We start from the raw sequence: 24,558 nt of genomic DNA, 5'->3' as shown, positions 1-24,558 counted from the left end.
GCGAATGTTTCATATCACTCCGCAGGGGGTCCGGTCTTTTGTCACTCTAATCAGCTGCTGTGATAGACAACACCTGTTGTCCTGGCTACCTAGCTGTTGCCTAGCGGTGTTCCACAACGGCACTGTTTTGTTTTGCGCAGCAACAATCTTAACATTAAATAGGTCTAAAGAAATGTCCCCGCCATGTGTGAATCATTTAAGTATATCCATATAATAAGCGGGTTAACTTTCGGCGAGTCGGTCGCTTTGTGGAATAGCAGCACTTCAGAGAGAACAAGACCCCTCCGCTCCGCGTCGGGGTCTAAAGATTCTCTCTGTCGTGCTGCTATTCCACGGTAGCGACCTTCTCGCCGAACGTTAACCCTTACTTAACACCTTATCCCCAATACAGAAGAACGTGTTCGAATACTGTTGCTGGTAGCCAGAACACACACACATTTTGGGTGAATTCTATAATGGTCAAGTAATCAGAATACGACCTATTTCTTGTAAACCGGGTTGATGGTAACCCGAATACACATGGGCATCTTATCCTGAATCATAACCAGAATAAGCCTCATCGTAGGAATAGTGTACCGTATGAAAGCCTCATATTCGGGATAGTGTTCCGTATGAAAGCACAGTCATTGTCACAAAGCTATGATGTGTGACCCATTCAGGTTTTTTTTAAATAGATTTTCTGTCTTTAACTCCCAGCCGTCAAAATCTTACATCATAATATTACTTGAACTACTATTGAAGAGGGAGCTTAGCTCAATCTGGCTCGCTCAATTTAAACAGTAAATGCATGTTGCCCGTACGCAACCCAATTTTGATAGCATACGTATCGTTATAAGCATAAGCATATGTATCGTTCCCACCATGCAGCTGAAATTCGACTACCCTCCAATCCCGCTTAACTTCACACGGTTATGGACTTCGCTTGCTTTGGCAGAATTAGAATTTAGTGGAGGTGTGTAGGCAGCCAAGAAAACTTTGTCTCTGTTCTAACCGAGTGAGCACACAGTCATTAGTACAGGGAGAGGGTGAGGGGATAGTCATCTACACACACACACACACACACACACACACACACACACACACACACACACACACACACACACACACACACACACACACACACACACACACACACACACACACACACACACACACACACACACACACACACACACACACACACACACACACACACACATACGCTCATTAGTTGATGGAAGAGGGTGAGTAGATAGTGATCTGCTCTCTGTGAGGGAGATTCAAAAGGTGTGTAATGAAACATTCATTATCCTCAGACTGCTGGCCAGATTATCATTCATTATCCTCAGACTGCTGGCCAGATTATCATTCCTCTGCACCGACACAGCCACCGTATTACACCGCACCGCACACTGACATGCCCTCACGTCTTTCATCAAGATGGAGAAAGACACGCACACAGACACACACTCGTGCGCGCGTGTGCACACACACACACACACACACACACACACACACACACACACACACACACACACACACACACACACACACACACACACACACACACTGATTGTCCTATACTGAAAGGAATATGCATCGAAAGAATACTGAGACATTCAGTCTGACTTGTGAAATTTATGAAAATGCACATACACAATTACCAACTCTATAGCAAATTCCCCAATATCAAAATACTGTATATCCTGATACTCAAACAAGAAAACAATAACCGATTTGTAACCTTTGCTAACATCCCCTTACTCCATTTGCTTTCCAAATGGCCATTGTTTTGACGTGTGAAATATGACATTTGATGCAATACATAGGCCTACTGATGCCGTTTCATTTCATTTGACCTTATGAAGCATATTATTTGGTCTCAAACAGATCAGTGCCTTGCCAGATACCCAATGCCCAGGTCATCATTTGGAGAACATTTTCTTATTCTAGCAACTCTGTTATATACACACTCCTCACTCATCCCCCACCCACGAGGGCAGTGGTTCCCTATAGGGCAGTGGTTCTTAACCTCTTTTGAATAAACGCCCTCTTGACCTCATGATAAACCTTTCCAACGCCCCCTTGGGGCTCCTCAATGCCCCCGGGGGGCTGTAGTGCCCCCGTTGAGAAACACTACTATAGGGGTGTAGGTTGGTGTTGGCCACATGAGCAGGCCCTAACTGGTTGTGTATTCACACAGTGTACTGTTTGCTTGTTCATACTGGGCATCTCTGTGGGTCCCTTTTAAATTGCCCTTGGCGCGTCTTTCAGTGGAATCAGCATTGTTTTCTATTCACCACCTTTAATAATAAGCACAATCTGTGCCTTTTTCTCTCTTTTTTTCTCCTCCCATTCTGTCACTTTTGTCCTTTATCGGGTAAATACTGTAGCTTAATGGATTTACTGGTGACATATGGACTTCAGAGTTGCCCACCGGCTCATTGACTGCATGGAGTTATAAATCAAATAGAGCAGGACCTCATCTGTCTTTTGTTTAGTTCAGTTTTTATTAATAATCCTCTGAAGAATGAATAATCATGCTTCCTCTCATGAAGAGCAAAGAGCAGCCTCCACCACCATTAAATATGTAAAACGTGCGACTTGGAAGTAAACAGCTTTAAAGGAATTTCAGTCTTTTGTATGTCATATCTGTGTAATAATAAAGAACCTATGCATGGTGCGACCTTTTCTCATTTTTCAGTCCTTTGTATATCACAATGCCGCTACACTTAGTGTCAACAGAGAGGGATGCCATTCGATTGTCTACTGAAACTATAAATCTGAAACTCTTTTGTGGACTGCATTTCTAAATTGGCACTTTCAATGTGGTATTGATCCAATGTGTGTTTCACTGCAGAAGCAAGTTCACACAAATGTTCCCTAAAGGTGTCAAACAGGAAAATAGGAACACGCTGATCAGTTTCGGCAAACATTTTGTCAATTCACCCCATGTTCTGCTCTGCTCTGCTCTGCTATATACTTGATCAGCATTATGTCAAGCTCTCTTCTCTTCTCTCCTCTCCTCTCCTCTCCTCTCCTCTCCTCTCCTCTCCTCTCCTCTCCTCTCTTCTCTTCTCTTCTCTTCTCCTCTCTTCTCTTCTCTTCTCTTCTCTTCTCTTCTCTCTTTCTCTTCTCTTCTCTTCTCTTCTCTTCTCTTCTCTTCTCTTCTCTTCTCTTCTCTTCTCTTCTCTTCTCTTCTCTTCTCTTCTCTTCTCTTCTCTTCTCTTCTCTTCTCTGCTATATACTTGATCAGCATTATGTCAAGCTCTGCTCTGCTCTGCCAATCCTTGTTCAGCATTATGTCTGAAAGGCAGGCAGGCGATACTCATCACACGTCAACTTTCCTCCTTTGACTCAGAGTCAGCCCCTCCCATCATCATCATCCATCAGGCATTCCACCAGCCTCACTCACTCACTCACTCACTCACTCACTCACTCACTCAAATGTCTCTGTAGCCATGGCAACCAGCTGCCACAGTCCAAAGCAGGCTATCGTGTTCTATTCACTCCAAAGCAGGCTATCGTGTTCTATTCAGTCCAAACCAGGCTATCGTGTTCTATTCAGTCCAAAGCCAGGCTATCGTGTTCTATTCAGTCCAAAGCAGGCTATCCTGTTCTATTCAGTCCAAAGCAGGCTATCCTGTTCTATTCAGTCCAAAGCAGGCTATCGTGTTCTATTCAGTCCAAAGCAGGTTATCCTGTTCTATTCAGTCCAAAGCAGGTTATCCTGTTCTATTCAGTCCAAAGCAGGTTATCTTGTTCTATTCAGTCCAAAGCCAGGCTATCATGTTTTGTTCAGCGTGGCACTACACTACAGCACTGCTGTAAAAATGGGTAAAGAAGGGCATTTGGGCATTTGGTTTTCTGCAGATTAATGACCATAGAATCGATGGAATTTAATGTCTCCTGGCGTTTTTTGAGCATTATTTGGCGCTGCAAATTATCAGTCTCTGGAAACCCTGCTCGCCTGTGTTATCGTCTTGTGTTCAGCGTGGCTCTGCACTGCACTACACTACAGTACGGGAGGAATCGACTTGGCTGTGGTGTGATGTGATGTTATGCAGTAGCAGTAGCAGCAGCAGGCAGGCAGAGGATGGATGTAATTCACGAGCGGTAAAGTAATCAGCGTTGCTGCGCTTAGTTCTGCTTCACGCTAGCTCTAGTACTGCAGGGGGAGAAGAGAAGCAAGCAAACACGACAGCTATAGCATACAAATAAACTGCTTCCCTTTCCCTTCGTTTCAGCATAGTGGATAACACAGCAGTCATACCGCACACTCTAGAGTTGAGAGCTGTGTGTGTGTGTTGCAGCCGAGATATTTTGTTTTTGTTTTGTTTGTTTACATAAGCTAGCGCTAACTCTCGATCTCAAACCTTATCATTGGATACGGCTGGTCTTTAATTATTCCCACCCACGTTATCGACGGGAAATGATCTCCAATTAATGAGTCATTAGGCATGAGCCGCTGCGCCGCGGATTTGGCCAATAGACGGGAAATGAGAGCTGTTTGTTTATCAATGATTAGAGGAGCGGGCCAAGTCACAGACCAAGCTAAATTAAACTGGATCTGCAGCTAATGGAGTTTTATAGTGAGCATCTCTCCGAGCCTTTTAACACAGTGTAATGTAGGCCTATTGCGGTTTGGTTTTACACTTGCAGGGGATATCTTCAAACCTTGCTTTTGGTTTTTCTTTTGAGCAGATTACCACGAAACATCTGTTTGTATAAATCGTCGTTGGCTTTCTGATGAAGCCTGTTGGTCCACATGAGCTATGTTTATGCCTAAAATTAGTTTTACAGCCGGATGAAAAAGGACCAAGATAAAGGCACTGTGGTTGAAAGCCTACCAGCCTCTTTAAAACAAAGACACCGAGCCCTTTTTTAAAAATCGGCTTTCATGCCGGCAGGCAACTCTCTTGATGTGCCATTTGGTATTTGGTGTTCCTTTTGGGCCAGATTATTATGGATCACCACGCAAAATTGAAATGCAAATGCAATCATAATTTCTGCCCCCCGTTACCCTTTCATCTGAACGTCATGGACGTTACATTAAGCACTCTTGGCCATGCTAAGCTAAGCTCAGCTAAAGTATTAGCGTCTTGCAATGTTAAGCTCTGCTAAAGTATTAGCGTCTTTTGGCTACACAGAGATGGATTTATTGAATGGAAATAAGAGCAGATTGAGGCGGGGAGGGATGTGAAGGAGAATCATCCATCTTTACCAGACTTTCAAAAGCTGTATTACCCTGCCTGCATACACTACATACGGGTATACTGTACTGTGGTGTGGACTACGCTCTCTCGCTCTCTCTTGCTCTCTTGCTCACGGTCTCTCTCTCTCTCTCTCTCTCTCTCTCTCTCTCTCTCTCTCTCTCTCTCTCTCTCTCTCTCTCTCTCTCTCTCTCTCTCTCTCTCTCTCTCTCGCTGTCTCACTCTCTTGCTCACGGTCTCTTTCTCTCTCCCTCTCCCTCTCTCTCTCTCTCTCTCTCTCTCTCTCTCTCTCTCTCTCTCTCTCTCTCTCTCTCTCTCTCTCTCTCTCTCTCTCTCTCTCTCTCTCTGCTGTAGTGCATTAAGGTGATTTATGGCTCCGCGCTGCCCTGGACTCTGTTTGATCAGTAAACGAGTTTGATAATAAACGGAGGGATGAGTGATTTACAACCGCACTGTCTCTCCACACACACACACACACACACACTCATGTGCACACACACACACACACACTCATGTGCACACAGAGGCACGCACACACGCACACACACACACACTCATGTGCACACGAAGGCACGCACACACACACACACACACACACACACACACACACATACACACACTTTCACAGACGCACACACATATTTCCACAGTCACACAGATAAACACACACATACAACATTCCAGCTTTGCTCATGCACACACACACACACACACACACACACACACACACACACACACACACACACACACACACACACACACACACACACACACACACACACACACACACACACACACACACACACACACACACACACACACACACACACACACACACACACACGGACTCCCAGATCTACAGTGTACACATAATCTCATGGACTCGCGCGCACACACACCGGTAGTGTGGCTAAGGTGACAGTCTCCAGTACTCATACAGATATATGTTGCCTTGTGTACTGTACAGATATATGTTGCCTTGTGTACTGTGCCGCACTTCTGCAGGCATATACAGTCCCAAGAAAAAGTTTGTACACCCTTTGAAATTTCTTACATTTCTGTCAAAATTGGTCATAAAGCATGATCTGATCTTCCCGGAAATCACAAGAAGGAACAACCAGAGTCTGCTTTAACTAATTCAACCCAAGCATTTACAAGTTTACTTATTTTCATTGGCCATAAGATGTAAACATTCACAGGACAGAAAGGCATAAGTAAGTACACCCTTGCATTCAATAGGTTTTTACCCTAAGTTTGTCGCAATATCCTCAACCAGATGTTTCCTGTAGTTGCAGATCAGATTAACAAAACAATCTGGATGTATCTTGACTCCCTCTTCTTTAGAAAACTGCCCTTCTGCAGCAAGGTTTCTGGGATATCTGGAGTGAATAGCTTTCTTGACTTCATGCCATATCATCTCAAATGTTTTTTGTCAGAGCTTTGACTGGGCTATTCCAGAATGTGTATTTCATTGTTATGAAGCAATTCAAAAGTCAATTGCCTCTAAAATATGGGTTGTTGTCCCATTTCAGCACCCATCCTCTTGTGTGCCTCAACTGTGTGACAGACTACCTCACATTTTTTCTGTAAAATATCTCAATGAACTTCTGAGTTCATTGTTCCACTAATAATAGCAAACTGACAAGGGCCTGAGGCACCAAGGTAGCCGCATATAATGATTCTCCCGCCACCATACTCAAAGGTGGAGATGATGTTTTGGTGAAGGTGTGGTTCTCCAGTTCTCCTCCAAACATGATACTATCTGTTCCCCTGAAAAATTCAACTTTGGTTTCAACGTTGGTCTACAGAATATTTTGCAGTAATTTTATGAAGTGTATAAATGCTTTTTCGCAAACCTCAAAGGTGCAGCAATATTTTTTTGGACAGAAACCCCATTCATTTTAGATTGGCAGAATGAATCCCATTTTTAGCTATTCTTGACAGATTCTTGGCAATTTTGACAGAAATGTAAGAAATTTCAAAGGGTGTACAAACTTTTTCTTGGGACTGTATATCTCCACTTATTCATTTAAACACACGCAGGCAGGCAGACAGGTCTGCAACTGACACTTATTCATTTAAACACACGCAGGCAGGCAGACACGTCTGCAGCCGACACTTATTTAAACACACGCAGGCAGGCAGACACGTCTGCAACTGACACTTATTCATTTAAACACACGCAGGCAGGCAGACACGTCTGCCGGGGAGTCAGGGAGAGTCATGCGTGCATTTGTATACCATATATGCTGTCTCTTCAGCATTCGCTGCCTGTGTGCTGCGCGTACACTTCCCGTACGACAGGTCGTGGATGAGGGCATGCTTGAAGAGAAATGAGGCGTGGAGAGCCACCCTGCTGTGAGGCTGATGCATATTTTCATATTTCCCAGTGTCTGTACCTCTGTCAAAAGAGGCGAGGAGTTTGATATATGTTATACTATGCTGTTCCTTTCCTTTCATATATCTCCCTCTCTGTTCATTTCTCTCCTTGTGTACAGTAGCTCTCTGTCGCTCTCCCTCCTCGACGTCTCTGGTCTCTTATCATTTCACTCTCTATGTGCTTTTGCCCTTTGCACACACATGCACACACAGACACGCACACAGACGCGCACACAGAGGCGCACACAGAGGCGCACACAGTGGCGCACACAGAGGCACACACACACACACACACACACACACACACACAGACACACACACAGACACACACAGACACACACACAGACACACACACAGACACACACACAGACACACACACAGACACACACACACACACACACAGTCACGGGCGCGTGCACACACACACACACACACATAGGTTGCATAGCCAGTTTTTCCTGTCAGTATTGTTGAATATAATTAGATTGCCTTTCTAACCCTTGTCCTCCGAATGAGGTTGCTCAATTTGATTCCCAGTCCTCAGCTCAGAGTGCCAGTCTTATTAACCTCCGTGTCTTTCAGTGTTTAAAACACATGGAAAGTGTCTCCGATCTCCAGAATTACAACGACTGCTTAGATTATCAAAACAAGTATCTCCACATGTCAAGTCTCTGACTCTCTCTCTCTCTCTTGCTCTCTTGCTCACAGTCTCTCTATCTCTCTCTCTCTATCTCTCTCTCTCTCTCTCTCTCTCTCTCTCTCTCTCCAGAATTACAACGACTGCTTGGATTATCAAAACAAGTATCTCCACATGTCAAGTCTCTGACTAACTAGGGAATGGAGTCCAATGTCTAAAAATCCCAGAGGGTTGCTTTAAAGGGGTATGCCAGTATTTTGGGGCTGAATACAGTTAAAATCGTTGGCCAAGGTTTATAAAGGTGGTAAAGTGTCTTATTTTTCATGTAAGCCGTTGTCTTGCTTTAAGACAAGTTAAAAGAGGGAGCATGTCGCTAAGCTAGTGAAAGTCAATGGATCCGTGTAGCATTGTAGCATGCTACACGGATCCATTGACTTACACGGATCCATTGACTTTCACTAGCTTAGCGACATGCTCCCTCTTTTAACTTGTCTTAAAGCAAGACAACGGCTTGCATGAAAAATAAGACACTTTACCACCTTTATAAACCTGGCCAACGATTATAACTGTATTAAGCCCCAAAATGGTGGCATACCCCTTTAACACACCTGGGAGGCATCTCCCAACTTCATAATTACAACGACTGCTTGGATTATCAAAACAAGTATCTCCACATGTGTACAAGACTCTGACGAACTAGGAAATGGAGTCCAATGTCTAAAATCCCAGAGGGCTGCTTTAAAACACGAGGGAGGCGTCATGTCTGCTGCCTATCGTTAGACCTCCAACCCTGTTCTACTAGCACACATCGCTGTCTAACCAGGGAGCAGGAGCAGTGAGCATGTCTGTGGCACAGACTTCATTTTACTGTCCCTGTAGACTCATGTTCATGTCGTAGAAAACAGATGAGGAAGTGTTTCATAGCGGCAACCATGAGCCGTGGAAATATTTAAATTGGGGGCAATGGACCATAAACCCCTGACGCACATACAAAAGGGAAGCACAGTCGCGACGCCGACAATGATGCAACACCTACTTATTCAGATTTTTTGCAGCATCAGTACCCTGCCCTACAAAGGCAAAGGGCAGTAACTGCACGTTTTGTCAAAATTGAGTTTAGACTGAACTGCTCTCAGGTACACCCCCTTTATCTTGACTAAGCCCGATGGATATTGCTATATCAAAGTTGAGGTAACTACAATGTTTAACCTAATGTCAAAGCTTTGATGACATTTTTCTCAGCTTCAATATTGGCAAAGTTACCACACACACACACACATACACACACACACACACACACACACACACACACACACACACACGCACAGACACACACGCACAGACACACACGCACAGACACACACACACACACACACACACACACACACACACACACACACACACACACACACACACACACACACACACACGCACAAACACAGATGTTCTTCACATGACCTCTGCAGTTTGGGACGGGAGGGGAGATATGCTGAGATATGTGCTGGCTGGCGCGAGTGCCTCATCACCCTCGGCTCAGCAATGGCAAGCAGCCAATAGAATACATCCTCTAAATAGACCAGCACCTCTGATTGGCCAATAGAACACATCCTCTAAATAGACCGGCACCTCTGATTGGGTGATGAACAGTGAAGACACAAAAAGAACTGTCTCGAGCATGTCAAGCCACCTGCACGAGTGTCTAGTGAATTATCCCCCTTTCTCTCTCTCGCTCACACTCTCTCTCTCTCTCTCTCTCTCTCTCTCTCTCTCTCTCTCTCTCTCTCTCTCTCTCTCTCTCTCAGCGTGGTAGTCTCTCACTAACAGACAGTGACTAACTACAATTTTATACAGCAGACAATGCAATCGTGCTGTACACCCGGAGATGCCAACATCACAGTCTGTTCTCTGAGTGCTGTCTCTGTTCTCTGAAATGTTCAGCTGTGTTTTCTGTCGAGAGTGTGGGTGTTAGTGTGTCTCTGAGTGGAACCACTCACACTTTTTTGATGTACGCTATGTACCTGCATGAGGCTGTAAACGGTGTGATTTAGGTGCAGCGTGCGATGGCGACAGGCTGTCAGGAAGGGATGTGAAACATTGCATTAGAGCCCTTCACTAGTGCAGTAGAGCCCTTCACGTCAATCACACAGCTGACTGAGTGGACACTCCCCTGGGGATGCTTTTTATTTATTTATTTACCCATAATGCCCCAGGCTAAACGTACCCTGGGGACCCATTCTGTGTTTATGTCGGAGATCTCTCTCCCCCGAGGGGATGTGTGTGTGTGTGTTTTTGTGTGCATGCGTTTGTGTGTGAGAGAGAGAGAGTGTGAGTTTGTGAGTTCTCAACTCTTAATGTCCCCCTAAAAAAAACATGGAAGCACAAAGGACAAATGTGTTATTTTTAGAGATGTCCGATAATGGCTTTTTTGCCGATATCCGATATGCCGATATTGTCCAACTCTTACTTTTCGATTCCGATATCGGCCGATACCGAAGGCCAATATATGTGGGTTATTTTTCCTCATAACAAATTTTAGGTAACATTACAAATCTCCTGTTGTGGAACAAAATATGCTTAATTTTATTGTAATGCCCCACTAGATGCATTCTTGAATGCAACAAAGCTTTCCAAATATTAACTTCGTCTGTGCAAAATAGAAAAATAATTAAGGAGAAAAGTGTACAGTAATTCAAGCATTATTATATTTTGATAGGTCAAAAATCCGATACCGATATTGACCGATATTACATTTTATGCTATTATCGGGCCGATAATATCTGTGGGCCGATAATATCGGACATCTCTAGTCATTTTCCCTTGTAAAGGAGAAGATGATCGAATTTCACATGAGCGCGTCATCTAGCACTGCCTGGGTCAGGTAGCAAATGTGAAGTTGATGCTACTGCTCGTATTGTTATTATCCTCTCTGTGCCACGTTTGAGGAGGTACAGTATAATATTATTCTTCTTATTGCAGCAGTTATGTTCGCTCTCTCCCCTCCCCTCACTTCACTTCACTTTATTCCCTCACTTCAGTACACTTTATTCCCATTACATAGATGTTATCCCCAGAGCTCTATTCAATATTCATACAGAGGGATAGCACATGGACAGTAAGACGATTTGGATCGCTTTGGATTGCTTCTAATTTTCAGCCAGATTTCACTGTTCCATCTTTATCTGTATTAGAACATTATTAACAGTGTTTTACAAGAGTGAAGTCTTAGGCGTCTTTGCCATTTTTCTCACCCACTTTCAAGTCACATACACATGCGCACGTACCCACTTTCTCCCTATCTATTGCTCTTTGGCACTCATTCTTTATCAGAGCTGGAATTTTGGCAAACTCATTCTTTCTCCGGAATTGGAGCTGGAATCTGGAACTGGAATCTTGGCAACCCTCAGCAGCAGCAGCAGCAGCAGCAGCAGCAGCCACAGCAGCAGTATTTTACTCCATGTTTTATTTAAGTGTGTATGAGACACGGTCGGACGTGTCCTCAGTAGTAAGTAACCGACTGAGAGTGGAGGAGGGAGGGAGGGAGAGAGGGAGAGAAAAAAAGGAAAAGAGTGTGTGCTGCCGGCCTACAGTAGCAGTAGCAGCATGACGAAGCACTTTTCCCCCACTGCAGCACTTCCACAAGAGGCAAAAGCCAGGGGCGGTTCTAAGGGGTGGCAGGGGGTGGCATTTGCCCCCCCCCCCAGAAATATGATTTGCCACCCCAATTAAGAGCCCTGATTGTGACCAATAGCCTTAATGCTGGACATCATTTCAGACATAGAACTTTAGGTTGCAGGGTTTCACTTTAAGGGATTCACTGTATCACATAAGTGTGTTTGTCGATTGTATCGCGTTTATCATTTTCCCTTAGTGTAGGAGCATGCCCCCCTGAAATACATTTCGCCACCTCTTTGCCACCCCAAGAATAAATGTCTGGAACCGCCCCTGGCACGAGCGCTTTAGCCATTTAAACAGAGGCACGAGCGCTTTAGCCATTTCAATTTCCTCATCATTTGCCGATCACTCACTCACGCGGCCGGCTCAGGCAGCGCTATGGAGATCACTTATTTTCCTGATTTTAGATAGAGCTCACTTACATGATCAGAATCGCTCCATCCAGATAACCGGTGCGTGTGTCTGTGTGTGTGTGTGTGTGTGTCTGTGTGTGTGTGTGTGTGCCTCCGTCTGTCTGTGTGTCTGTGTTAGGGGAAGCTATGCATCCTTATCACAACTCGCAGGCGACTCGGATCTCTCCTGTCCGGGCGTCACGCTGCACCTTTAGGCCTTTGGGCTAGAGGACAAACTCTCCACCTTCTCCTCTGAACTACGCTTTAGGGCGTCACCTTAGGGTGGCACCTTCTCCTCTGACCTTTGCTTCAGGGTGTCACCTTCTCCTCTGACCTACGCTTGAGGGCGTCACCTTCTCCTCTGACCTACGCTTGAGGGCGTCACCTTCTCCTCTGACCTACGCTTGAGGGCGTCACCTTCTCCTGTGACCTACGCTTTAGGGCGTCACCTCCTCTGACCTTTGCTTTAGGGCTCGAGGACAAACACAAACACAAGTTTGGCTGTTTAGGACAAGCAAGAGCTTCCTGGAGAGAGAAATAAGAAGTAGGGAGAGTTAAAAAATAAATAAAAGCGTCCACCAACCTGTAAATAATGCATGCGCTGTTCCGACACGTGTCACAGTTGGCCGTGTCCTGTCCTGTTCGATAGGAGAGGCTGAGGAGGAGAGAAGAGGGGAGAGTGAGAGAGGGGGATAGAGAATAGAAGAGAGAGAGGGAGGGGAGAGAGAGTGAGAGGAGATAAGAGAGAGGGGGGTAAGAAGAGAAAGAATAGAAGAGAGAGAATAGAAGAGAGAGGCATAGAGGATAGAAGAGAGAGGCATAGAGGATAGAAGAGAGAGGGAGGGGATAGCAGAGAGAGGAAGAGGAGATAAGAGATAGGGGGGTGGGGGTAAGAGGAGAGAGAGGTGGGGGGCAGAGAAGAGGAGAGGAGGGGGGGGGGTTAAGAAAAGAGAGGGGGGGATGAGTGATTACCAGGCCTTGTCTCTCTTCGAGACTTGGTCTGGGCAAGAGCAGAACAATTAACATTTCCTTAACAGCATAGTCGACCCGTCTGCCTTTGGTTTGCTACTGGATGTAATGCTTCCTTGACAAAGTGGTAGGAGTTCCCGATTTTTCAGAAGCTGCGGGAGCTCTTGCCCCGACTAGGAGCAAGGTTGTTCAGTAGGAGAGGCTGTGGGGGAGATAAGAGAGAGAGAGAGAGGGGGGGGGGGAATAGAAAAGAGAGGGAGGAGGAGGGGGAGAAGAGAGGGAGGGGGTGATGAGTAATTACGAGGTCTTGTTTAGGCTGCTCCTTCCCCATTTGCAGCCTGTCTGTCTTGTCCGCTCCGTCATCCCTCATTATCCCAACAGACATTAGCGCCGCCCTCGCGCCCCATCCTCGCGCCCCAACCCCGCGCCCCAACCCCGCGCCCCAACCCCGCGCCCCAACCCCGCGCCACAACCCCGCGCCACAACCCCGCGCCCCATCCTCGCGCCACAACCCCGCGCCACAACCCCGCGCCCCATCCTCGCTTATATGCCTTCCATCACGCTGCCCTCGCGCCCCAACCCCGCTTATATGCCTTCCATCACGCCACTGACAACGGAGGATAGAGATGACACCAGACGAGAGGGGGGAGAGGAGAGGGCATACTCGACAGGTGGAGGAGGACAAATAAGAGAGCGAGATGGAGAGAGATGGAGAGATTGATGGAGAGAGAGAGAGAGATGGAGAAAGATGGAGGCAGGAGGAAGAGAGAGTGAGGATGGGTGGATGGAGAGAGAGAGAGAGAGAGAGAGAGAGAGAAAGAGAGAGAGATGGATGCAGGGGGATGACGAGATCTAGTTCCTTTGTAGCTGTGTGAAGTGTCAAGCAGATCGGCAGGGGAGGGAACCTGAGGAAGCGGTGGTGTGATTATTGTCTGCGATTGGCATCTCTGATTAGATTGGCTTTGATTAAGATGCATGCTTATTGCTTTTTTGTTTTGTTTTTTTGTCACTGAAACACAGTGGGGTTTCTCAGTTTCCACCAAAGGATTTATAGATAAACAACTATTTGTTTCGACACATCTCCAGACGGGCTTGGATGAATCACTTGTTTTTTTTTTTGTCTTGTTTTCGGTGGTGGTGCCCGTGCTGCGCATTAGGGTCAGCAGGGTCAAAGACGTCCAAAAAGGTTACACATTCAGGTGCTGTTTCCACGTAGTAGGATATTTTTTTAGCAGGGTATTTTTTTCTCCTGCTAGGTGTAAACGCAACATGTGGATAAAAAAATACTCCATTGTAACAAATGCGTTTCAGCCAACCAAACAGGATATTTTTTTCTCCTGCTTTTTATACCTGGATTTTTAAATATCTGCTACGTGGAAACGGAAGGCCAAAACCAATGCAAAACCAATACAAGCAGGAGAAAAAAATATCCACGTATAAAAATATCCAGCTACGTGGAAACAGCACATTCAGTGTAACGGATACCTTCTGTTGACTGTAATTGTAATAAATACATGATTTTTAAATCGTTTCAAGTGAATAGATGACAGCCGAGGTTTTCATGAATTCACTGAAAAAAAATAAAAATAAAAAGAGTCATGTTTCTTACAGTTACAGTCAGTAGAAGGTATGTGTTACACTGAATGACAGTTCCTTTTTGGACGTCTTTGACCTAGCAGTATTTAGTTTGCAGCCTGTAGGCTACTACCCACTCTAAGGGGAAAAGGAGACAGTTGTCTTGTCCACATGGGTCATTGGGGTCTAACCTACAAAGCCCCTGGCTGATCTCTTTTGATTCCCTTACAAAGCGGCCTGTCTATAAAGGAGGATTTGGCTCTTTAAGGGGATTGGGCAAGGGAAAGTGAAAGCTCAACTAGAAAGCTCCATCTCCCATTGTCGTTGTAACACAGCACTCCACAGCACACAAGTGCACACTGCACACAACACAATTTGCATTTATGCCTCACCTGTCTATAAAAGCTGGCTTTGGATCCTTCAGGGGATTGTTACCCACTGAGCTCCTGAAGCAGCCAGTCCAATAATTCATATCAATTCAACACTCCATTCATCATTTAAAGGGGCTCTATGTGGGATTCAAAGTTTAATTAATCACTGTCCCGAGTCAGCCGCTGCTCATTTGAGTCATTGGTAAGTGAACGATGACTCTGCCGACCACTTTCACGATCCCCTGTCAGAGAACTCCAAATGTAACTTTAGACAGAGTGGCCCCCTACGAGTGTCGTGGGAAACACTTTTCATACGAATAACTTAACGCTTTAAGTACCATATTCAGATTTGTATCAACTGCTGGCATTCTGTGATGAAAAACATTCTCACAGCGAGTTTATTTAAACAGCATTGTTTTCATGACGGTGTAGATTTTGAGACAGGCATGCCACGGGCACCGTGCAAACTACATCAACCCACATTGTGCCTCTTTAAGTGTTTGTCACTGACATAAAAATATAAAAAAATATTTTAATACAAAAATATAAAATAGCCTAAAATAGCCAATAGTGTGGCATTAATCCATATATTGTAGTCCTATACGATGGGAGTGTATTGTATTTCCCAGCTTTACAAAATATGTTTGGTGTGTTTAGCATCCCGTGAAATGCGACTAATTAGAGCCTTTGAAACACAGTCTCAGTGTGACGAAAGGAAACAGAAAAGCAACTGTATTCACAAATGTTTTTTTGAGCATCACCATTGTTTTTTACATAACGGCAGCGTTGGCACCCTCAGGGCCTTGCAGAAATGAGAAAAACAATAAATAAATAAAATAAATAAAATAAAAAAATAAATAAAAAACATCCCCCAGTGTGAGGTGCAGTACATAGGGCTACAGCTGTGATATTGCTGCCATGACGTTGGGGACCTGAGGTGTTCTCTCTTCTCTTCTCTTCTCTTCTCTTCTCTTCTCTTCTCTTCTCTTCTCTTCTCTTCTCTTCTCTTCTCTTCTCTTCTCTTCTCCTCTCTTCTCTCTCTTCTCTTCTCTTCTCTTCTCTTCTCTTCTCTTCTCTTCTCTTCTCTTCTCTTCTCTTCTCTTCTCTTTCACACTTTGAAGTCACCCAGCCATTCAGACAGCCCTCTTGCCTTCATGTTGGCATCCTAATGTACTTTAAGCTCTTCTAACAAGCCGTCATTGTGGAGGAGAAGTGCTATGGCAATCACGCTGTAACACAGACGAGAGCGAGGCTGCCTTGGCTCCGGCTGCGCAGTGTTGCCAGATGTGTCTGACCAAATCCCGCCCAAGAGGTTCTCAAAAACCGCCAAAATGCGCTAAATTCCGCCCAAATTCAACAAATTACATTGACTTGTATGGGCCCAAAACGGCTTAAAAAAACGCCAAATGGCCAATTTTTCCCATTTTTGCCCGTCGATGCTCATCTCAAGTAGCCCAATTGGGCGGGCACCCGCCCAATCTGGCAACACTGTCCGTGCGGCTCCGTGCGGCTCTGCGCGGCTATATGAAAGAGCCTCTCGCACACTGATGTCATGAAAAGGCAGTGTAATTGCAATTCATTACCAGGAGTGATTTATCGCCAGTAAAATTCGCCATAAAAATGCAGATAAATCACGCCTTGAAAAAGGGGTTGATTAGCCCCTTTTTGTATTCCATTTATGTGCCCTGCGAAATGTCATTGTCGTACAAGCCAGGCTGTATGTGTGTGTGTGTGTGTGTGTGTGTGTGTGTGTGTGTGTGTGTGTGTGTGTGTGTGTGCGTGTGTGCGTGCGTGCGTGCGTGCGTGCGTGCGTGCGTGCGTGCGTGCGTGCGTGCGTGCGTGCGTGCGTGCGTGCGTGCGTGTGTGCGTGTGTGCGTGTGTGCGTGTGTGCGTGTCTATGTCTTTCTGTGTGCTACTGAGAGTGCTGTATGGCTGATGCTTGTGTTCCTCCTGCATGATTTGACAATGTGAGTTAGCCATGCTCGGTGCCATTGGCAGTTTTAGTAGACGTTAAGGTGGTGCAACCACAGCTAATGCCAACATTTTATCACTACATGGACTTTTTCCTTAGCTCATTTGTCACCTCTCCTTCTCTTCAGCTGCTATGGCATGTACTCATGTGTCAATATCACTTTTATGAGCATTGCTTTTGGAGACACTGTTCAGATGGTTGTAAATACAACAAGGTTAAATAAATATCCTTGTTGGCCACATATTTGCTCCAAGTAGCTACTCCCCATCTCTGCTTGCTTGCTGTTGAGAGAGAGGAGAGAGAGAACAAGGAAACGGCAAGGGAATGAGAAGGAGGTGTCTGGGGAGGTTGAGGATGGAGAATGGGAAGGAGCTGTGTGTGTGTGTGGGGGGGGGGAGGTTGAGGATGGAGAATGGGAAGGAGCTGTGTGTGTGGGGAGGTTGAGGATGGAGAATGGGAAGGAGCTGTGTGTGTGTGTCTGTGGGGGGGGGGGGTGGAGGTTGGAGAATGGGAAGGAGCTGTATGTGGGGGGGAGGTTGAGGATGGAGAATGGGGAGGAGCTGTGTGTGTGTGTGGGGGGGGGGGTGGAGGATGGAGAATGGGAAGGAGCTGTATGTGGGGAGGAGGTTGAGGATGGAGAGAATGAGAAGGAGCTGTGTGTGTGAGAGAGAGAGTGTGTGTGTGTGCGTGTGCGTGTGCGTGTGTGTGTGCGTGTGCGTGTGCGTGTGTGTGTGTCGAGGATAGACGAAGGGAACGAGGTGTCTGGGGAGGTTGACCCTCAGACATCCTGCGCTGTGGCCACTGATGTGGCTCGATGGACCGATCAATAATGCTGATGGGGATGTCCAGGCCCGCCTCTCTCACTCCCTTTTCATAGCCGCTATACCAATGCACTACTGTGGGATGTCCAGGCATATCTCTCTCCGACTCCCTTTTCATAGCCGCTCTCCCCATGCACCACTATGGGACATCCAGGCACGTCTCTCTCCCCCTATTCATGGCACGGAGCCCTTATCCCCATGCACGATGCTTTCTTTCGTTTCTTCTTAGCATCTCTCTATCGGTCTCTGTCTGTTTGACCCCCCACTCCTTTTACCTCTCCTGCACATCTTTGCCTGTTAGACCATCCTCCTGCAGAGTTCCCTCACCCCAACACATGCCAGATTAGCTATAGTAATGACATGGATTTCAACATGTGGGTGGTTGACGTTTAAGGGCGTAACGCAAAAAAAAACGTTTTTCAAATTCCTGAAAAAAATGATGGATAAAAATTGGAAAAAAATAGAAAAAAATAAAGCACTTAGTGGTCTGTGGAACTTCACCTTATTTTTGCCATTTTTAGGAAAATGTGTCCTGCATCAATACATAGCATAGGCATGTCACACCGCAGGAAAATGGAGTCACACCACAGGGAATTCACTGCATTATGGCCATTTTAATCCTTTTGTATACATGACTGACATCTGAGCTGATGCTAACTTGATAATGATATTGTGTTTAATCTTAATATGTGTTTTCATTAATAAAAAAAACTTTTTTTCCTCCTATAAGAGCAGTCACACCACAGGACACCATAAAATGAACCTAAGCATTGCGTGACAGAAAGATTGCAATATGAAGACATATTAAGAGGTTAAGAGTCACCTTAAACTTCCACAGCACTCTCCAATAACTGAGGTACTGGCTGGTTAGGAGCCAGTCTTTAAGACCCTTGTAGTTGGCCTTGCAGCTGCCCATTCACAAACATTGACATACATGTCACCCCACAGGACGCAATTTGTGTTACGAAATTGAACTTGTAGTTAATATTACTGTCTTGAGTTTTTCCACATTCACATATCTTAATCTAAAGTTAAGATTTATGCAATCATGCCAAATGCTTCATACATTATTCAAAATGTTGTTGGTTAATTTATATATATATTATTATATATTGTTTCATTAATGTTACAGTCACACCGCAGGAAATTTGACATATAAACCTTTACATAAATCTTAACAAAAATGTTTCTTCTCATCTACGACTAATATGAAACATAATGTACCACATCTTCTTTCATTGACATTTGTTTTTTAAAGGAAAATAACAGTTTTGTAGGTTTTTAACCAATGTTACGAAAAAACAAGGCGTCACGTCTCCCACCCATGTACAGTGCAACTTTGTGTGCTTTAAAAATCTCCACTGTCATTTGACTGCAAGCTAGCCTACAAAGTTACAGCTCTTACTCTTAAATACACAGAAATACGCTTACACTGTCCTGGGAAATAGGGTGGTAGCGCATGATACAAGGCGGCATGTTCAATTGCCTGGCACAGCAACGTGCACTTAATGTGTGGGCAAGGCTCAGCTTTGGAAATAGGTGTCAGGGCGGCTATTAGCACCTTGTCCACTGTGTCTGTTTAGGGGTGTAAGAAGGCTCTTCACTCTGGGCATCGCAGTGACCTTGGTGTCTTCCCTTGCAAGCCAAGGAGGTGTGTGTGTGTGTGTGTGTGTGTACGTGTGTGTGTACGTGTGTGTGTATGTGAGCGTGTGTGCGTGTGCGTGTACGTGTGTGTGCGTGTGCGTGTACGTGTGTGTGCGTGTACGTGTGTGTGCGTGTNCGTGTGTGTGTGTGTGTGTGTGTGTACGTGTGTGTGTACGTGTGTGTGTATGTGAGCGTGTGTGCGTGTGCGTGTACGTGTGTGTGCGTGTACGTGTGTGTGCGTGTACGTGTGTGTGCGTGTACGTGTGTGTGTTTGTGCGTACATGTGTGTGTGTGTGCACATTCGGCCCAGTGCCCGCTTGGACACGCCCTGCCGCGCTGCCCCTCCACTACTGCTGCTTGTGCTCGGCCGATAGTGATGTGAGTAATAGGGGCCATGACAAGGGGCTAATTATTTTGCTTCCTGACTGGGAGACAAGGGGGGTGTGTGGGGATGAGGGTGTGTGGGGTGGGGCCTCCCCTTGACTGAATATCCCACAATACCAGCCAACAATGGTGAAGTACTGACTGGGAACGAGCCATATAATAATAATAATGATAATAATAATCATCATCATAATCATAGTAATAGATAACTAATATTCATATAAGATATGCAGCTGAAGATGTTACAACAAAAATAATGGCATAAATCCACAATAATCTGATAATTTATATTTGTTTTACTATAGCAAATAATAAATGACTGCAAATTACATCAAGGGAGTATTACAGTTTCTAAGGGAATCGTGTCAGTATTTGAAATTAGTTCCAGAAACTGAATTGGAGACGGTCTATTGGGAACTAAAAAAAATCTTACTGACTAAATACCGTCAAACATTCCACTTAAAACTGAAATATTTCCTGCATGTAAATATTCTCAATCTGATGCCAAAAAAAAAAGTACACAGATGCTCCTGGCCTTCAAGCGACAAGTTCAGAAGGAGAACAAGTGTTGTAGCCCGATGCTGAGCAAGTATCTATCAGCAAGATTTACTCATGTGGAAACAGAGGCTGAACAACTGTACACAGGGCCCCAGGGCAAATCACTGAAAGGGGCCCTACCACCAATACAGGAGGGCCCTGGGCCCAGGGGCAAGTACCCTGGTTGCCCCTCCTATAGCTCTGCCTATGTGTGGTAAATATAACTTTTTGGGTATCCTGTATGTACAGTATTGTACAGTACAGTACGGGACTCCTGCATATCTCAGCTATATCTTTGCCTGACCCTGTGTGACTGCCTTGGTGTTTAACTGTGTGAAATGGAACATGTCCAAAGATGCAGCGTGTATTTATTTCATGAAATCGCTAAAGTAACAGGCATCATCTTGAATAGATTTTATCCGAGCCCTGGGGGCAACGCTCATTTGTTGGAGAAGTGACATATCTGATGGGGTCATTTGTTCACAGCAGCGCAGAACAATATATATTTCTGCAGTGTGAGCAGAATACACACAACTAGACATTTACAGAGTCCAACACTGAAGTACATTAAATACCAAATTCACAGACAGTCGACATTTTAAGACCTAAAAATATCAATGTATCTCTGTGGTCACACACGTAGTGCTACGGCTAGTGATCACAAGGACAAACATATTTTGCACATTTAAAGGTGGTTGTGCAGGTTAAGATAAAGATAAAATTCACCTCTTTCTTGTTAGTAGTACACATTTTAACTATTGTCCATCGTATTTAATTTGGTTGGGTACCACAAAATATAATATTATGTGAGAAAGTGGCTGAGTCCCCAAGGTGACACCATCACTAAGTTCTGTTTCTAAGAAATAAATGTTAATACCTGATATCTAACACCGTTTCAGGAAAAAAAACAATAGTATACATATCTTGAGCCCTTTAAGTACCCATTAGTCATCAGTGTTGGTTAATCTGCACAACCATCTTTAAGTTTATGGAGGAGTGATTCTGAGGAGATGACTATCATTCTAACTGTTTTAGCTGACGAGAAGTCTTAGCTGTTCACTCATTATATTTGTTGAAAAGCATCCTCTCCTTTTTAAAATTCAGGGTAGCTAATGATACTCTGGGTACAAAGCAAGGCAGTGTAGTTTTGGAAGGCAATTTGTGTCCATTTTGCTTAACTACCTTCTTTGATTATCAGAATTGTTTTTTTCATGTAATCACACTCATCACACGTACCACGAAACGGGAAAAAATGAATTTGTAAGACCTTCAAGAGTTGCATTTCCTGTAGTGTCTGCTTTTTCCTCAACTTTTTACATTTCCTTTCAGAAACTTTTATGACTTTGGTGATAAGAAGATTAAGGTATTAAACATGGAAATTAACTTGATTTGTTTTTTTTTATGATGTGACGATGAAGAGAAGCTTAATTGCCTCCTGAAGTGAGCTCGACGTGAATAGCGAATCAGGAAAATGGGGGGGTGGGTACATAAATCTCTCTTCCTAAAGTTTAGGTGCACTAAAGATGGTTAGACTTGACGCCTGGCAACGGGATCCTGTGAAGCAGCAAAACGTACCACCTTTAGCAGCAAGCAGCAAGATATCCTGTACTTAAGCATCAAGTGAAGCAGCAAGATGTACTTATAGCATCGGGTGAAGCAGCAAGATGTCCTATACTTCAGCATCAGGTGAAGCAGCAAGATATCTGGTGTCTTGTGGTGTTGAAAGACATTGAGAGCTGTGGGGTAGGTGCCTGCATCCCACACTGCTTAGTGTCAGAGCCCCAATATTACATTTAGCAGACGCTTTTGACTCTCTTGGACAAGATGAGTCTTCACTAACTTTGTAGATTTTGAGAGAGATGAACCTGCTTTTTGTAACATGACATTGACGTGACATTGGGAGCTGTGTGATAGCTGTGGCAGCTGTGGCACTCTGCCATTCTCCCACTCTACTTAGTGTCAGGCAGGGAAGCCGACAGGGGGGGGGGGGACAAAGAGGTCACTTATACCAGGGCCCAGGGAGAGGGGGGGTGGGGGTGGGGGGGCAATATGGAGTTTTCAGTACATTGGATGGGGGACCCTTTGAGATGACTTTGTTCAGGGCCCAGCAAAAGCTGTCAGCAGCCCTGATGTCAGAGCCACATCTCACTACAGGCCTGGTGACTACATATCTCCACATCCCACTACAGGCCTGGTGACTACATATCTCCACATCCCACTACAGGCCTGGTGACTACATATCTCCACATCCCACTACAGGCCTGGTGACTACATATCTCCACATCCCACTACAGGCCTGGTGACTACATATCTCCACATCCCACTACAGGCCTGGTGACTAGATAACTCCACAATCTCCTCCATCCTCCCTTTTTATCTTCCTCCTGTGATGTAATTGGATGGAGCTTGTGGGGAAAGGTGGAGAGTCAAACATATGGTTCTCTGCTCTTGGCATTGAGAGCCTACACTAAACCCCGTTTGACTACAGTGGCTATTATACGGCTATGCTCTTTTGCCATTTCTGCTGAAGGAAGTTCTGACCTTTTTGGGGCTGTGATCGTATAACTTTTGATGTACACTGCCAGTTTTTGATTTTTATGGGAAAGGCTGCCTCAGAGAAGTCACTCCGTGTCTTGTACATTTTTAGTTCAGATGTATTTACGATTCTTAATTAGCTGTGTTGATGTGCATATTTTAACATACTGATTTTGTGAAGATTTAATAAATTGGGTTCCAGTGGCAATTAATTTAAGCAACTTGAAAGAGTTCTCTTTTACTATTTGCGTTTCAATTACCGCGACCCTGACTTTTAACCTAAAGCTGTGTAGTTTCTATATGCATAAAACTATTTGATGCCTTGTGTTCACAAATTAAATGAATTAATGAAGCGAAGGACGGCACTCTTCAGATTTTTTCTCTGTTTATTCGCCCACGGACGTTTCGGGAAGATCCTCGTGGGCGAAGAAACAAAGAAAAAAAATCTGAAGAGTGCCGTCATTCGCTTCCTTCATTCATTTAAGGTTTATGTGCGATTCAGCACCCAGTCAAGAACTGTGAGAATCATTAGGCGACAGTGTGAGCGCGTCCTCTCTACTTTTTAAACAAATGATCATTTCAAATATAATGGGAATGAATGAAAGCCATACCTGATAATGTGTGCTTTTTCAAAGTTTCAAAGCGAAAATAGCCCCCCTGTGAAAAATAACTTTGGTAGGAGAATGGGGCAGGGTGGGAGAATGGGGCAGTAGGCTCTGTCTGGGCTATTGGTAGGAGAATGGGGCAGGGTGGGAGAATGGGGCAGTAGGCTCTGTCTGGGCTATTGCAGGGTGGGAGAATGGGGCAGTAGGCTCTGTCTGGGCTATGGGGCAGGGTGGGAGAATGGGGCAGTAGGCTCTGTCTGGGCTATTGCAGGGTGGGAGAATGGGGCAGTAGGCTCTGTCTGGGCTATTGCTTCATTGGGAGAATGGGGCAGGGTGGGAGAATGGGGCAGTAGGCTCTGTCTGGGCTATTGCTTCATTGCACGGGGCAGGGTAGGAGAATGGGGCAGTAGGCTCTGTCTGGGCTATTGAGAATGGGGCAGTAGGCTCTGTCTGGGCTATTGCAGGGTGGGAGAATGGGGCAGTAGGCTCTGTCTGGGCTATTGCTTCATTGCATGGGTCACTGGAGGATGTGAACCAATCGGAGAGAGATTACGGTTTTGGCACTCACTGCGGCAAAGTCTAATCAGAGGTCAGTGCACAAGGATTCACACTCCACTACACAGCGGCCAACTCTAATCAGAGGTCAGTGCACAAGGATTCACACTCCACTACACTCCACTTCACTTCACTTCACTTCACTCCACTCCACTCCACTCCACTCCACTACACTACACTGCACTACACTACACTACACTGCACTGCACTACACTGCACTACACTCCACTCCACTCCACTCCACTCCACTCCACTCCACTCCACTCCACTCCACTCCACTACACTACACTACACTACACTACACTACACTACACTACA

General features: G+C 45.1%; 2 protein-coding genes across 2 annotated transcripts in view; one reads left to right on the top strand and one right to left on the bottom strand.

Annotated features, from left to right (window-relative positions):
- LOC134467115 (dedicator of cytokinesis protein 1-like) overlaps positions 1 to 24,558 on the top strand; it is a 551,248-nt gene that overhangs the window by 240,520 nt on the left and 286,170 nt on the right. The window lies entirely within an intron of this gene.
- The window catches only part of LOC134466937 (inhibitory synaptic factor 2A), a 42,345-nt gene that overhangs the window by 13,377 nt on the left and 4,410 nt on the right, over positions 1 to 24,558 (bottom strand). The window contains exon 3 of the mRNA XM_063220863.1: positions 12,856 to 12,927. Within this exon, the coding sequence (XP_063076933.1) occupies positions 12,856 to 12,927 (72 nt within the window). The remainder of the gene's footprint in view (positions 1 to 12,855; positions 12,928 to 24,558) is intronic.

The sequence above is a fragment of the Engraulis encrasicolus genome, chromosome 17 (genome assembly GCF_034702125.1).
Source record: "Engraulis encrasicolus isolate BLACKSEA-1 chromosome 17, IST_EnEncr_1.0, whole genome shotgun sequence".
In the NCBI taxonomy this organism is placed as follows: domain Eukaryota; kingdom Metazoa; phylum Chordata; class Actinopteri; order Clupeiformes; family Engraulidae; genus Engraulis; species Engraulis encrasicolus.
Note: the sequence above shows the minus strand (reverse complement) of the source record. Positions and strands in the feature narration are given on the sequence as shown.